The sequence below is a fragment of the Lepisosteus oculatus genome, chromosome 3 (assembly GCF_040954835.1).
Source record: "Lepisosteus oculatus isolate fLepOcu1 chromosome 3, fLepOcu1.hap2, whole genome shotgun sequence".
Classification (NCBI taxonomy): Eukaryota; Metazoa; Chordata; class Actinopteri; order Semionotiformes; family Lepisosteidae; genus Lepisosteus; species Lepisosteus oculatus.
In genome coordinates, this window is record NC_090698.1 from 13,991,021 (window position 1) to 14,004,756 (window position 13,736).

Genomic DNA, 13,736 nt, shown 5'->3' on the forward strand with positions numbered 1-13,736 from the left:
AAGAAGCAAAGAAGAAAAGACAACCATAAAAAAAAAAAAACTGGAGGCCAAGACTTGGCGCACAAAACCTGCTCACTTTTCCAATCAAAGCCGATTTGTGATTCAATTAACTCAAGCCATTCTTGGACAGCGGCCGGCACTGCCCCACATACCATGGAGAACATCCTGGAGATCTCACTGGTGCTGCTGGAGAACATGTGGGGCATGACGAAGTTAAGCAGTGACATGAGCTCCAGCAGATTGTTTTGCAGGGGTGTGCCTGTCAGCAGTAGACGGTACTTGGCCTGCGCCAAAAAGGGACAACACAGGTACAGGTGTGAGGCACTGAAGAAGGATCAAGCAAATACACTTTTAAAAAACACACAAACATCACAATGCATCTGGCTTTGCTCATGTGCGACAGAAAGTACATCTGTCTGTCGAGACGAAGAAAGAGAATGGCCTATTCACTGCTGTGTAAAAGAATTGCCAGGACTGAAAATGTGACCATAGTAATGATAAACCCCTTCTCCTCCTTCGAGAACAGTGCTTACATTTATGGTCATGAGATGCTTGTATCGCAGAGAGTTCATATTTTTCAACATGTGGCCCTCATCAAAGATGGCACTCTGCAGTTTCAAGCGCCTGAACAGACTCCGGTCATCTGCGTTGCTGATTGTGAGATTGTACCTGCATACAGTCAAACAGAAATTTAGCTATGTGTTGGATAACACCTTATACAGTCTGGTTGATGGCCTGTTCACCAAGCACCAGGTGCGCTTACATTTAATAAAGAACTGGGTCTTGTCACTTTAAAAAGAGCAGAAACAGAGAGCCACTTATGACAGAACCCCAGCACAGCATACAGAAACACATCACATGACTGTCAGTAAAATACAGGGCCAGATGCAGACAGTTACAATGCTGAAAATCATATGCATTATGCAGTGCCTGACAAAGACAGATGAAATTAATAGTGCAGGCATTTAATTTAGACAACTTCTCATTTATTGGTAATATTCATTTCAATAATAGCAGGGCTTTGAAATTTAAGTATGAAAACGATGCAAAAAAAGGCTATTTGAAAAGAAAAATAACTCACAAAAAGGGGGATAGTTCCATGTGGCTTATAAATTCAAAAGTGCACTGAAAGCTAAGTTCGGCATTAAATCAGTCATCAAGAATTCAGAACCAACGTCTGGTAACACTCAGCACCCTTTAGGACACTGTTTCACATCAATTGGAAGTTGATGCACAGATAAAACTTCATATCAGTTCAAGAACATTATTAAAGACACCAGAACTATGACACAGGAAAAAATAATATACATCATCAAGGAAGTTGCTAGCTATTAATTTTGGGATTCCTATAAAGAAAGCCAGCCTACTTTGTGGCTCTGTGCAGTTTTCCTTCTCAGCACTAGATGGCCCCAAAGCAATGCTACAAACAGCAATGAGCCACAGCATCTGCAAGCAATGTAACTCGTTATGCAAGGGAGAGTATAATGCAAAATTGAAGAATAACTCAAAAGGGAAGATAATTCCATGTATTAAAATATTGAATAATTACGATTTTTTTATCATAATAAATCCTAATAGGGAGGTGTCAATTTAACAGAAATGCAGCTTGCTTGTACTCACGTAGAGACAATGATATTGAAGTCTACTTCCTTATTAAGGATATCGTGCCTGAGATACCGGCGGTCTTCCACTGACCCTGCAGCAACAATCACAAGCCTGAGAATTAGTTTGTGCTTTCTGGACAACTCAGACAAAAACAGGACAATTAAAACCAAGAACACAAATAAAGTAGTACTTACACCAGACAATGGTTTAATCTGTACTAGAAATGAACTATTTCAAAATTGAGATGTGTAATATAAGAACCTCCCCCCAACAACTTAATCCACGAAATAAAACTGCTGTTGATTATTGTGTGTCTATAAGAACTGGACAAGCAAATTTGTTATACCTTTAAATAAAAAATAATTGATTGCATCTTCATAGCACTGTTCAGCTGAAAGGATCATAAATCACTTTACAGTGGATCACAGACCACAAGAAAATGAAAATGTTGATTTTATGGCTCCAGTGATACTGACTAAGGATCTATAGTATCTCAGGAACTACATACTGTACTGTACTATAGTTTTACAAAAGCTTGTTCATATCAGGGCAAAAGCCAAACCACAAGTGGTGTAAAACGACATTCAAAGTTACTCAAGAAATAAGTGTTTTAGTTCAAATTCATTGTTTCTTCTAAGGTGTTGAGTTTAATTAATAAAAAGGTATGATAAGATCTGCTATAAATACAGGGTTGTCAGTGTTAATAGAAAACTGCACAATCCTCTTTCACAGAGTGGAGGTGTGAAACATTTAACAGTTCACTATTACAGACCCTTGCCAACACCAGCAGCTGTCTCTCCCTTAAGGCAAGCCAATTACTTTGTGATTCCTTTAAACTTATCATAAATTACTACTCAGTTACAAAAGAGACAACTGCAAAACAAGCCTTCAATTTCCTTGTGACATTCAGAAGGGGCAGGATTTTGCTTTAAGCAACAAAGTCAGGGTGCCTTTCAAATACAGCTACAGCAAAAACAGTAGCAAAGCAGAAATGCTCTTTCTGGTTTCTGGACAAAGAAGCATCCATTTACAGTACATTATCTGAATGTTGGAATGGGACTCAATTTCCAATTCCAACCAATGAAGATCTGACTCAAAAACACATTATTTAGGAGAAACAGGTACTGTCATCAATTTGTCATCAAATCAATTTGTTTGAGAAAAGGACTTATGCAGCCAAGTTTAAATTTTTGCACTAAGAATTCTCAATATGGGCTTTTATGTACTCCTTTATTTCCATTTAATTGAGGCAGATGCACACTGCTAAACCAAAAACTGTTAACATGTTTACATAATTATTTCAGTGGGTCAGCAAGGCATTGTTTTTTGGCTTTAATGAGTGATAAGACAATTGTTTAAATGTACAAATAATTGACACAAACTACACTACAATACAATACAACTAAGTAGAAATAAACCTACTTAAAATACTTTGTCTACTAGCACTCTTAAATGCCCTAAAATATATTTTAGTTTTAGGCAGAGCAGTGGTTAAGGCCGTCTGCTACCAGGAGGTTCCAGGTTCAAATACTGGCTTTGTCAGTGCCTCATAGGCAGGACATCCTGCAGATTTGTTTCCAGGCTTTCTGAACCTGATCTGTTTCTACACATTCTTCTAAGCCCTTGTTAAAGACTGTAGATGATGCAGGTGACTTATTTCAACAGAAATGCTTTTTTATTTGCCTTTTCAATTTCAGCATCTATACACCCAATGAACTTAAAGGAAGGAAGCCTGTCTTCCATTTACTGCAACAAAGGTATATAAGCTGATACACAGTGTAAATCTTCCTATTAATATTCAGCTTTACTTACTTAAAAGGCAAATTAAGTCTACATGTAAATGCATGAAATACTTAATTTTTTGTTTCCAACTGCCAAGCCTGTATTTTGTGGTTTGTTGTAGACTTTTGTTGACGGCTGACGTGAAATACTCTCATTTTTGCAACACATTATTAATTTCTTTAAGCAAAGAAAGTGCGACATTTCAAGGAATTTAAGGAACAGAAATGTTATTTTTGAAAATGTTTTCCTTTGGTGTAAATTGCATACTCTCTCTATGTAGATTAATACAGTTTTTGCACTGTTTATGGAATATGGGCATTTACGTACATAAATTCCATTTGCGAAAAGCAATTGTTTACCACTGGCAGTAAAATGCATTGATCAGTAGTGGTTCCGATTACTGCATATGCAATAAAACTGTTACGTTTTTTCTGTGAAATACTGAGGCCAAGAAACACTCTCAAAACACTACACCTCTGCACCATAATGCAGTCTGTTAAAGGGGCAGATCTACAGTGTTGTTTTATCTCAATTAGTGAGCTTGCAAATCACAAAATTACCTGCACACAAATGCGCATCCTTCCTATGTGAAAACAATGAAGTGTGTTATGCTCCTTCTATCATGATGTCTGTTCACTTGGAAGGGTGTGCGTTCCTAATTGAGTCCTGAATAAACTATTGCTTCGCCAAGTGTTGCAGTTATTTGTGGCAGGACAGAGAACAGGTTAAAGCCGTCTAGAAATTCAATGATTAAACACTACATGCTGCATATCTCTTTCCCAGAGAATCGTGACCTTTCTATTTGGACGTGAGGAGGTGTAACGCTGGCAGAGAACTGACCAAGAAAGTTGCAGTGCCAGTACTGCTGATTTCATTACCCATGTCAACAGACCATGAAAACAGCAGGGCACTTCTCTAAAACCATGTTTCCTGGAGTTCTTCTTCAGAAATGCTGAAAGAATCAAGGTGTAGGTCTGGTTATCTAACAGGAAATTACAAGGCCCTTTGTCTCACCGTAGTAGACCAGAACTTTGAGGGCAGGACACCACTGTTTCAGCTCTCGCACCCAGTTATCTGGACAGAAGGAAATGCAGAGTTACATTTTTAAAAGGATATGCTCATCAGGTACCCATTTAAGAAAAAATGTTTATTTTTAATTTTGAAATTGTGTAGAATCACAATAGTTTCAAGTTAGGCAGGATCAGTGAAATGCTATGAGTTCCATGGCAGCTTACACAGAAAAATAATCTGTACTGTAAACAGAGAGTAGAGTTCCTTAAAAAGCGACACTATATCATGCACTGTGGATTAAAACAGATGATTGCTAAACATGTCTACAACACATTTTTGCTTTTCTCATTATTTTAATTTGAAATAGCAAATTGTTTCCCATTTTCATTCTCTATATCCTGAACAGGTGCTGAACGCCCTGCTAGAGTAGTGCTGTATTTGAGCAGTAGCGATTCAGATATGCCTAATGGGAACAGAGAAGCTTGCAGGTATTTCTTACCTAAGGTAGAAGAAGGAACAGTAATGAGATGTGGTCCATGGTCTCCCTCCTCATACAAGTTTGCCAAAAAGGATATTGCCTGAACAGTCTTCCCCAAGCCCTACAACAAGTTTGGAAAACTGTTACAGGGCCTGATTTCCAGAAGCATATAGTATTAAATTCCAATGAACGAGAGGGAGGTCACCAAATAAGGAGAAGTGAAAACATACAACCAGATAATGTACAATCAACAAAGGTCAGTAAGAACTAATGTGGTTTACTGCGTCTTCGAAGTACAGTAATATTTTCACTTAAACACCCCCCAGGTGCATTTCTATTTGACGTGAGGAAAACATGTTTGTCGATGTGTAATGCTGGTCTTGTTCCTACAGGCAGCCCGGCAGATCATGGAGAGCATAACTGCTGAGGCAGGGAAATTCCAGCAGGGGAGAACCGAAGCAGAAACTCAAGGCAACAGGATAAAGCAATATACCGATAACCACAGAGCACGGAACAATCTTCTGCACATTCTTTTCATTTTAAAGGAACAAACATACATGCCTGTGCAAAGCTCAGGGACTTTTCTTGATTATAGATAGCTGTTTACTATTGGGATGCTAATAAACTGCCCACTTTACTCTTCACTTATTTACATGAGATGCAATCTATTTTCTTCAAGCTCATGCGGAGAGGCATCTATAATTTCTTCCTTCAATGTATGGATCAAACTTTTGGAATAATATGCATTTGCAGGCAAACACCCTTTGACCGTGCGCCATCTGTGCAGCAGTGCACCCCACCTACTAAGCTGAAACAGCAGATGGCAGACAGACTTGTGGTAACTGAGCAGGCCAGAGTGTCAGTCATGTATCTGGCACAATCTGAAAAGCAGTGCCTGTTTGCTCATTCGACTACAAAAGGAGACCCAACTTTTGTTAACGAAAAGTGCATCCAAAACTGACAGAAATACAAAAGATAAAATAATTCAGATACCATTAAGAGATCACCTCATGTGTTAACACAAAATATTGCTCTTGTACTTACGTTGCCATTTTTTACAAGACAAAGGTAGCAACACAGACATGTAGAAGAGTATAGGCATCTGGTTAATTCTAATATAAAGTCCCCAATCAAACTCTAAAGCTCCCAATTAGGATCATAATGGATAATGACTGGTTTCTTCAGCACTTGTCTAACAAGCTTTTAATAATTGCACACCTGAAGACTAAACAGCAGAAACGTTGTGTTCCTTCTTCCTATTTTGTAGTGTATAAGTAACCTTTACTTGTTCCTCTGCAGCCAATGCGTGCTGACATAGCTACCAAATCGAATATCTTTCATTTATACCAGAGACGCTACCAGAGCGTCTCTAATTATATCTTTAATGTATACCACAGTACCATTGTTTAACCATGGTACTTAAAAGCACGGTACAATCCTAAATGTAGACCTATCTAAACACGGCTTACGCGCCAACACAAGCCCTTCATGCTGTTGAGACAATTTCAGACAATTTGTCAGCTTACCATTTCATCAGCTAAAATGCCGCTCAACTTGTTTTTATGAAGCAAAACTAGCCAGTTTAACCCAATAAGCTGGTAAGGTTTCAGCTGCATCCTGAAAGAAGAAAAAATGAATAAGTAAGTCAAACATTAAGTAATGTGTTCACTGGAAGAGTGCTGGCCACTGGAAAAGTAGAGAAAAATAAATGCATCATAATCACCCTCATGATTGATTGGATTTCCGGCTTTAATACACATTTCTGTCAGGTTGTAAACAGTATTCTAAGTCTGACCGAAACATTTTTGTCTTCTGGGCAAGTATTTAAATTCCTTTTACAATTATAAAGATTCTGATCGCTCAGACGGGTGCTAGTTGATTGAGGGAGGGCCTGCAAATGTGCCAGCTCAGGTGCTTCCATTGTTTGGCACATTCATTCCGAAGCTGAAGATGCTATAGGAGGATGTAGAAACGGTAGTTGGAGGAGGTCCAATTCCCAACAGATCTCAAAATTCAGCGAAGAAGAAAAACTAGGCTGATGAATGGATTGTGAGGGACAAGCCACAGCAGGGGTGATCAACTGTGAGGTTCCATGCAGCTCTTACTTTTCTACAGTCACTGAGATGCAATAGTAGTATAGCTCATTCACCCTAAATGGACAAATACTTAAAACTTTTTATTTAATCTGATAATAAGCTCACCAGTTATTTCCTTAACATATAGGAGTGTAGAAGGATAATATTCCTACTAGGTATTCCCATACAAAAAGATTGATTTTAACGCTGAAGATTATTTTACTACCCATAAACCCAAAAGGGAAATATAAAATAAAGCAACTAAACTCAATTAATCTAAACAGTTATTTTAATTATACAATTATAAAAACTCTGCACATTTGGCACTTGTTTTTAAAAAGCTAATAATCTATTAAAATGTGACTGGATTTATGATGCAAGTGCTGTGCCACATTTTTCCTACAGCATTTCAGCAGCATTCATTTAACCTGTTGAATATCATTCCTGCTGAAAATTAAGAAAGAATGATATAGAAAGGATACACTTTGCTTATGAAGAGCACTATGCCTTCGTGCCATCAGTGTATAGGATGCTGGACTAAGTCTCCATGCTTGCTGCTTGTATTCAGGGCAAAACACTGCAGCCAAACTCAGTCCATCAAAGATAAGCCATGACCATCAGTAGACACCTTCATAAACCTACAGCTTTTATAGTGATGCCTGAACATCTCTAACAAAATGAAGAAGAGCTATATTGGCAAATAATTCCTTCATGGGTGGATCTCCTTTAAAACATCTGTCCTTAATGTTTCTTTCAAATCAAATGGATTGCATCAAAAGTACTGTCAAATTACTGGAGCTTATTTGCATGTACCACTTGCCAAAAGACATAAAATAACATCCACCCTCCTCACAAATTATGCTAGTATAAATCAAAGTGCTTTGACATGCTCATGGATATTTGGCTTCTGTTCTGAGTAACAGTGCTGTCTCAAATCATCACCTGCCGCTGAGCGGTTTAGGATCAGCCTGATTTCAGCCCTGTGGAGACACACCCCTCTCCCAAATTCCTACAGCATTGTACACGGGAAGAAGGAACCCATTCAAGCAAGAAAATGGAAGACTTAAGCAAGGTAGGGCTAAAAACCTGGGCGAAAATTTCAAAACTGCTTTTTGGGCAGCACAGTTCATTGTAGATGTTACTGAGATGGACTCTTAATTGAAACACTACCTCTGGTTAAGAAGAGCAGGTTGCTTGAAGGTGTTGAGACCACACTCTGTCACCCGCGTCACTGCCTCAGTCATCTTCTTCGAGATCTTCTCGCATTTTGTCATCAGCCCCAGGACAACGTCTCGCTCTTTAAGCACATCTTTACAGCCCCAGATCAAGTCCTCAGTCAGGCCATTTGCCTTAGTAAATGTTTTGATCTAAGCATGGGGAGGAAAAAAAAAGCAAATCGGCTTTAAGCACGGATGAAAGAAAAGCAATCTTTACGCAATCATCAGTTACAACACACTTCAAAGGGAATGCATTAAAAAAATAATTCAGGGGTATCACAAGTTCGATCTTGCGCTGCTGTGCCCGATTCCCCAGGTAGCAGCTGCAGCAGCGCACAGTTGGCTGGGATGGACTGGGAGTTGAGCTGGCCTGGGTATTCTCTGCTTGCCATGCAGCTGTCTGTACTCCATGATTTGCTACAGTGAGAGATGCATTGCTCTTCCAATTCGTGCCAACACTCCCACAATCAAGCAAAGCTCGCACTGCACCAAGCTGCAAGCCAGAGGAATGTGTGCACTGTCCTGCTACACCACTGTGACTGAGGAGCTGCCGCAGTGAGTGAACCTGCTCCAGAATGTGCAGAGTCCTCTAAATAGCCATGATATAAAACAGAAAACTCCTAAAGCTATGATTCCAGACTTTTTCCCCACTAATAACTGTCAACTCAATATAAACTGGAGGAAAAGTCCTGACGAGACTCAAATGTGCCACTTCACCATTGGTCATCGGTATATTATAAAACCATGGTGCTAACAACACCAAACTTTTAAGCCAACAGATCAAAGATGTAATCTAAAAACTAAAAAGAGTTTGTAAGTGTGTAAATCAGCACATTAATTCCAATTAATTCAAGATAATTTCACTCCAGTTGCACACTCTTCTATTGTAATGCTGCAGGGTTCTCCTCATAAGAATTAGAATTTCCATATCCACATTCTATATTCACTTATCATTTGTAATAAATGTTATTGGTTAAACTATACTCAATGACTATTCTCCCATATATATGGAACAAGTCTTTCATACAAAAACATAAGTTCCTAATGAATTAGGATGCAGGGTGTGAACAGCTATGTCTACAGCTCCACTCAATTGTTATAGTGTTGGTAGTTCTGAATCGAATCCTTACAGAGGGCTAAATCAAACCACTGAGGAAGTATAACACCTAAGAGTGATTTCTCCAGTGTAGGACTGCTGATTCATTTGCGTTCAATTTTAAGACGGCTGACAGTTTTGCTAAGCAATGGCAGTCAAACGATCAAAAACCCATATGTTCTTCAATCGCACAATAACAGCACATGGAAACTTTTCCATTGCTGAGGGCTTGGTGGAAGAGAAGCCTACAAGCAGTAATCAGGGATCCATTGAAAGCAGGCCTCTGAGCTGTAAGGCTTTCACTGTGGTTTGGAGACATAGTATATAGCGTACATGACTGGGGAATGTTCCCACATGTGCAGGAAAGGAGCAGCCTGCGTTTCACCTCTTTGAAGGGCACAAGGGGGTTTCCTTTTCACCGGGTAACCACACACAAGGGCAGCTGAACTTGTAATGCAACAGTATGTTATTCCAAGTCTCTACCAAGCCTAAAGCAAGCTGGGACAGACAGCTAGATTACAGGCAGAGTAACAGTAATACTTTGAATGTGGGGTAGACGGATTACTTTTCCCATTGGTGCGCTTTGAAGACCAAGATGAAACCGGTGAAACAGGAGTGTACTGTACTTCGTTCTGCTACTGAAATGAGTTGCTCACATGTAAACCAAGTGACCAGCCAGGACTCACCATCTAGGAGTTTACATGGCAAAACACAAGAGGTAGGCGGGAAAAGAGCAGAGAGAGAATTGCAGAAAGATTAAATCCCAAAACAAGAAGTGCAATTTTTCTGGTACTGCCAGACTTCCCATTTACTGAGCCCTTGTTGAACTGGCCCTAAATGCGCAATCTCAGTGTTCTGACAACCAAGTACAACCCAGTTTCCTATCAGCAGTCCCTTATAATTACAGGGCATGGTCACTGACTAACATGTATCCCATTATTGGATGACTTAAGACAAACTTAAAGATCCTGAAAAATTATGGAAAAGAACCACTTCTATGGAGACTCTTCTTTTGTACGAACCCAGCCATAAAACAAAAGTCATGCTCTTGGCCTTGGGGAGATGGCAGAGAATCTCTTCCAAGAATCCTGTTTTTGTCCGGTTTGTAAAGAATACATTATAATGTTGAGGGACTGAAACAACTGAACTACAGGTGTTTCCATGGAATGGTTAACGACAACAGGAAACAAATAACTGCTACCATCAGTTTGTTTTTCCAAACAAACTTCCCGTGAAGAACAAACAGGCATGAGTACTTCTGCTTCTTTGTAATAACAGAGAAATGCAAAATGTGCAAGTTATCTCCCGGAAATCTGTCTGGTTTCCAAATTATTTCAAAGGTCTTTGTGTGACTCAATTCAAGCATGGACTTTTAAAACTCAGTCAACCTTAACACCAAGATTAAGGACACTGCAGCAGAAGTGTGACCCTGTGTCTGTCTTTCCAAGGAAAGATGCAAAAAGACACTTAAAAAATCATTCACTTTATATAAATTTATATATTTTTTGCTGTATCCTTGTTGTTTACTGGAAATGTAATTACTTTGACAATTTCCCTTAGTAAAGAAGAATTGAGCTGAATCAGTGACAAAGTTATGTAAAACCATACCATGTCTTTTCTCATTTGTAAAAAAAAACATAAATAATACTTGCATTCATATTTCAGATATTCTATCCCAAAAATGTAAACAAATTTTAGTTTCTGCTTTCATAGCTTTTTTAACGTGAAAATGTGACAAAGTAGTCGTACTAAAACAACTGGGATTTCTCCCTTTCACTTTCTAAAAGTGGAACATCACTCCCGAGATATACTTTTGTGCTTTTCAAGATGTGCAGAAAATACAAATGAATAAATACAGCATCATTCTTCATTTCTTAGGTTAATGTGTGCATATGGATTTACACACAGAGTGTGGCTACATTACATAAAAGACTGCTATGTCACTCTTTGAGCCCCATCGCATTTGCAACTGCACAACATTCACACTTTGTCGTTCAAGAGGCAGTGCAGGCTAATTGTTAGTCCTGGGTACTGAGTGTGGTCTGGCACACTGTCCAGAAGTCAGTCAGTGCACTCACAACACGAGAGGCATATCTGGATTTTTATCCTCAAATACAGGTTTGCTCGACACCCAATTCAAAAACAGCCAGGTGCCGCAGCACCCTAGCCTAATATTCTCTTGTATATCTTTATAAGGAAAGTCATCTATTTAAGATAACCCAGAATTCCATCCTCTTTTAGGACCAACAGCATGCTTAAAAAAAATGTCCACCCTTCATTCAGTTTTCCATAATTGCAAGGAAAAATCTAACATTTATGTAATGCCTACAGCAAAGCGTGTATAAGATTAAATCTTCTAATCTTTAAATACCTCTTCATTGTACTGCCCATCTGTTCTGTGGTGGAGTTGTCATGAACTAGAACGTACCCTCGAGATACTGCAATCAGTGTCAATTCTGTCATGTCAAGCAGCTGCACGAACACCAGGTCTCTACACACTACACTATGTCGTGCGGAACAATATGCTGTTTTTACTACTATTTTGTTCTTTTGAAAAAATGAAGGAAATTGAAACACTGCACAGAAACTGATGGCAGTTGTTTTTAAAAAGCATTAAACCTTCACCCTTTTTTGTAAAAAGTGTTCTGCCCCACAACAATGGGCACACCAAATGTGTGAGAATCGCCCAATTTCCACTGTAACCATGGCCAGGGTACAGCCATCAGTCTCCTGCAAGGAACTGTGCATCAGGCCCTACATGTCTCCGCAAGGCAAAGCTACCAGATACAGAAGTGTATGCCCACCTCAACCCTCCCTCTGCGTGTTGCAGTTACATAATTAAACAGTATGTGTAAATAAATGCACTACATATGCAAAGACAATGATGTCCACATATACACACATTCACCCTCACAGGCATAACCAATCCCCTGTAATGTAATACTGTATTCATTAGAAGTTTAAATATGGCTAAATAGACTGCAACAGCAGCTCTTAAATTACCCAATTTACCCAGAACAAGGTGCAGTGTGATTACAAGCAGCGAATCAACAGATGTTTAGCAATAAGTTAAATCCTTAAGGCAATCCGTACTGTATCACTCCCTCCTTCCAAGAACCTCCGCTACCAGATTTTAGTCAATGTAATGTATATGCGTGTACAATCAATACGTCTTTTATTTGCTGTCGTATTGCTTCTTAGCTTTTTTAAATATATTTTCTCACTATCTGTTTTAGATTTCCCCTTGATCATTAGCTTAAGCTTAATAATAAAAGATCTGAATCCGATCTTTTCTGATGTTTGCAGCAAAGCATATGCTCATTCTACAGAAAAACAGGAAAAAATCCTAAATGAATCCCTGTTAAAACTAGTCTCAACTTCTTTTGTCCTTGTTCCGTCTCAGAAGACTCATCTGAACAGTTTAATGAGGATGAATGCCGGCCTGTTACAACACGCTGGGGTTCCCAATACTCTGGAGCTGAATGCCAGAGGAGCTGTTTTTCCCAACATTCGTCTAATGGCATTCAACAGCTCGGATCAGCAGATCATAAAGCATGGTTTTTCACTGCACATAACACCTAGTCTTTTTGTTGATGGCACTTCAGATAGAGAGCATTGTTTGATTTAACAGGGAGCCAAGATTTATTTCACAACAAAACGTTTAAAGTAAATGCAAAAATATACATTTTCTGCCTTTGAAAGAACTAAAACTGAAAAAAGTGATGAAATACTTGATGCAACTGAGTATATGCATCTGTCATTGCATTCACAAAAAGAGTAAGAAATACACCTAATATTTTAAGCACACACATGCTGTATAAAACAAGTTTTCCATTCAAGATTCTGTTTTTGGAGATATTCAACCCATCTCATTAATGTTCTCTGTCTCTCGTGCTTTAAAACCTATTTTTGCGTATATTCAGTCCCAGAAATTAAGACAAGGATCAACAAAAGGCCTGCTCTTTTCCACAAAAATCCATGCCTATGCAAAGTGCGTATCAGGAACAAGACACTTCAAACTTCATGCAAATCAATTTTTACCTCAGGATCCATTCTTTTTACATTGCCGAAGTAACCCTTCAGGACACTTCTTCCACAACCCTTAATAAAATTATATAAAACAAAAAACTGCAGGTAACTTACCTGTAAATGCAAAGATTGCCACTCAGTGTAGGGACTCTCTAACTACATATTAACCAGGAGGTCACAGCTACAACAGCTACCAGATATCCAGGGTTCACAGCAAACACTCGGTATGGCGAGAACATTTAGGCTAAAGAAAAGTTTTCTAGATATAAAAAAGAATCCACTTTGCTTTCTATTATTGTGCATGCAGACACCCATGCCTGCAATCTCAAACATGGGGCTGCTTTGGGATTTCCATTTCTTCTTAAATGCCTGCTGCAATCTTGAAAATTCTGCCACATTCTTGCCTTCTGCATGGCAATACTCATCTGAACAGACTGGCTTTG

At 38.9% G+C, this 13,736-nt stretch overlaps 1 protein-coding gene across 1 annotated transcript in view; it reads right to left on the reverse strand.

The window, feature by feature from the left end:
• The window catches only part of smarcad1a (SNF2 related chromatin remodeling ATPase with DExD box 1a), a 37,193-nt gene that overhangs the window by 6,255 nt on the left and 17,202 nt on the right, over window positions 1–13,736 (reverse strand). Inside the window, exons 9-15 of the mRNA XM_015340429.2 lie at window positions 8,122–8,318; window positions 6,403–6,493; window positions 4,898–4,997; window positions 4,402–4,461; window positions 1,621–1,696; window positions 534–669; window positions 153–284 (exon numbers count right to left, since the gene is read on the reverse strand). Coding sequence (XP_015195915.1) covers window positions 153–284; window positions 534–669; window positions 1,621–1,696; window positions 4,402–4,461; window positions 4,898–4,997; window positions 6,403–6,493; window positions 8,122–8,318 — 792 coding nt within the window. The remainder of the gene's footprint in view (window positions 1–152; window positions 285–533; window positions 670–1,620; window positions 1,697–4,401; window positions 4,462–4,897; window positions 4,998–6,402; window positions 6,494–8,121; window positions 8,319–13,736) is intronic.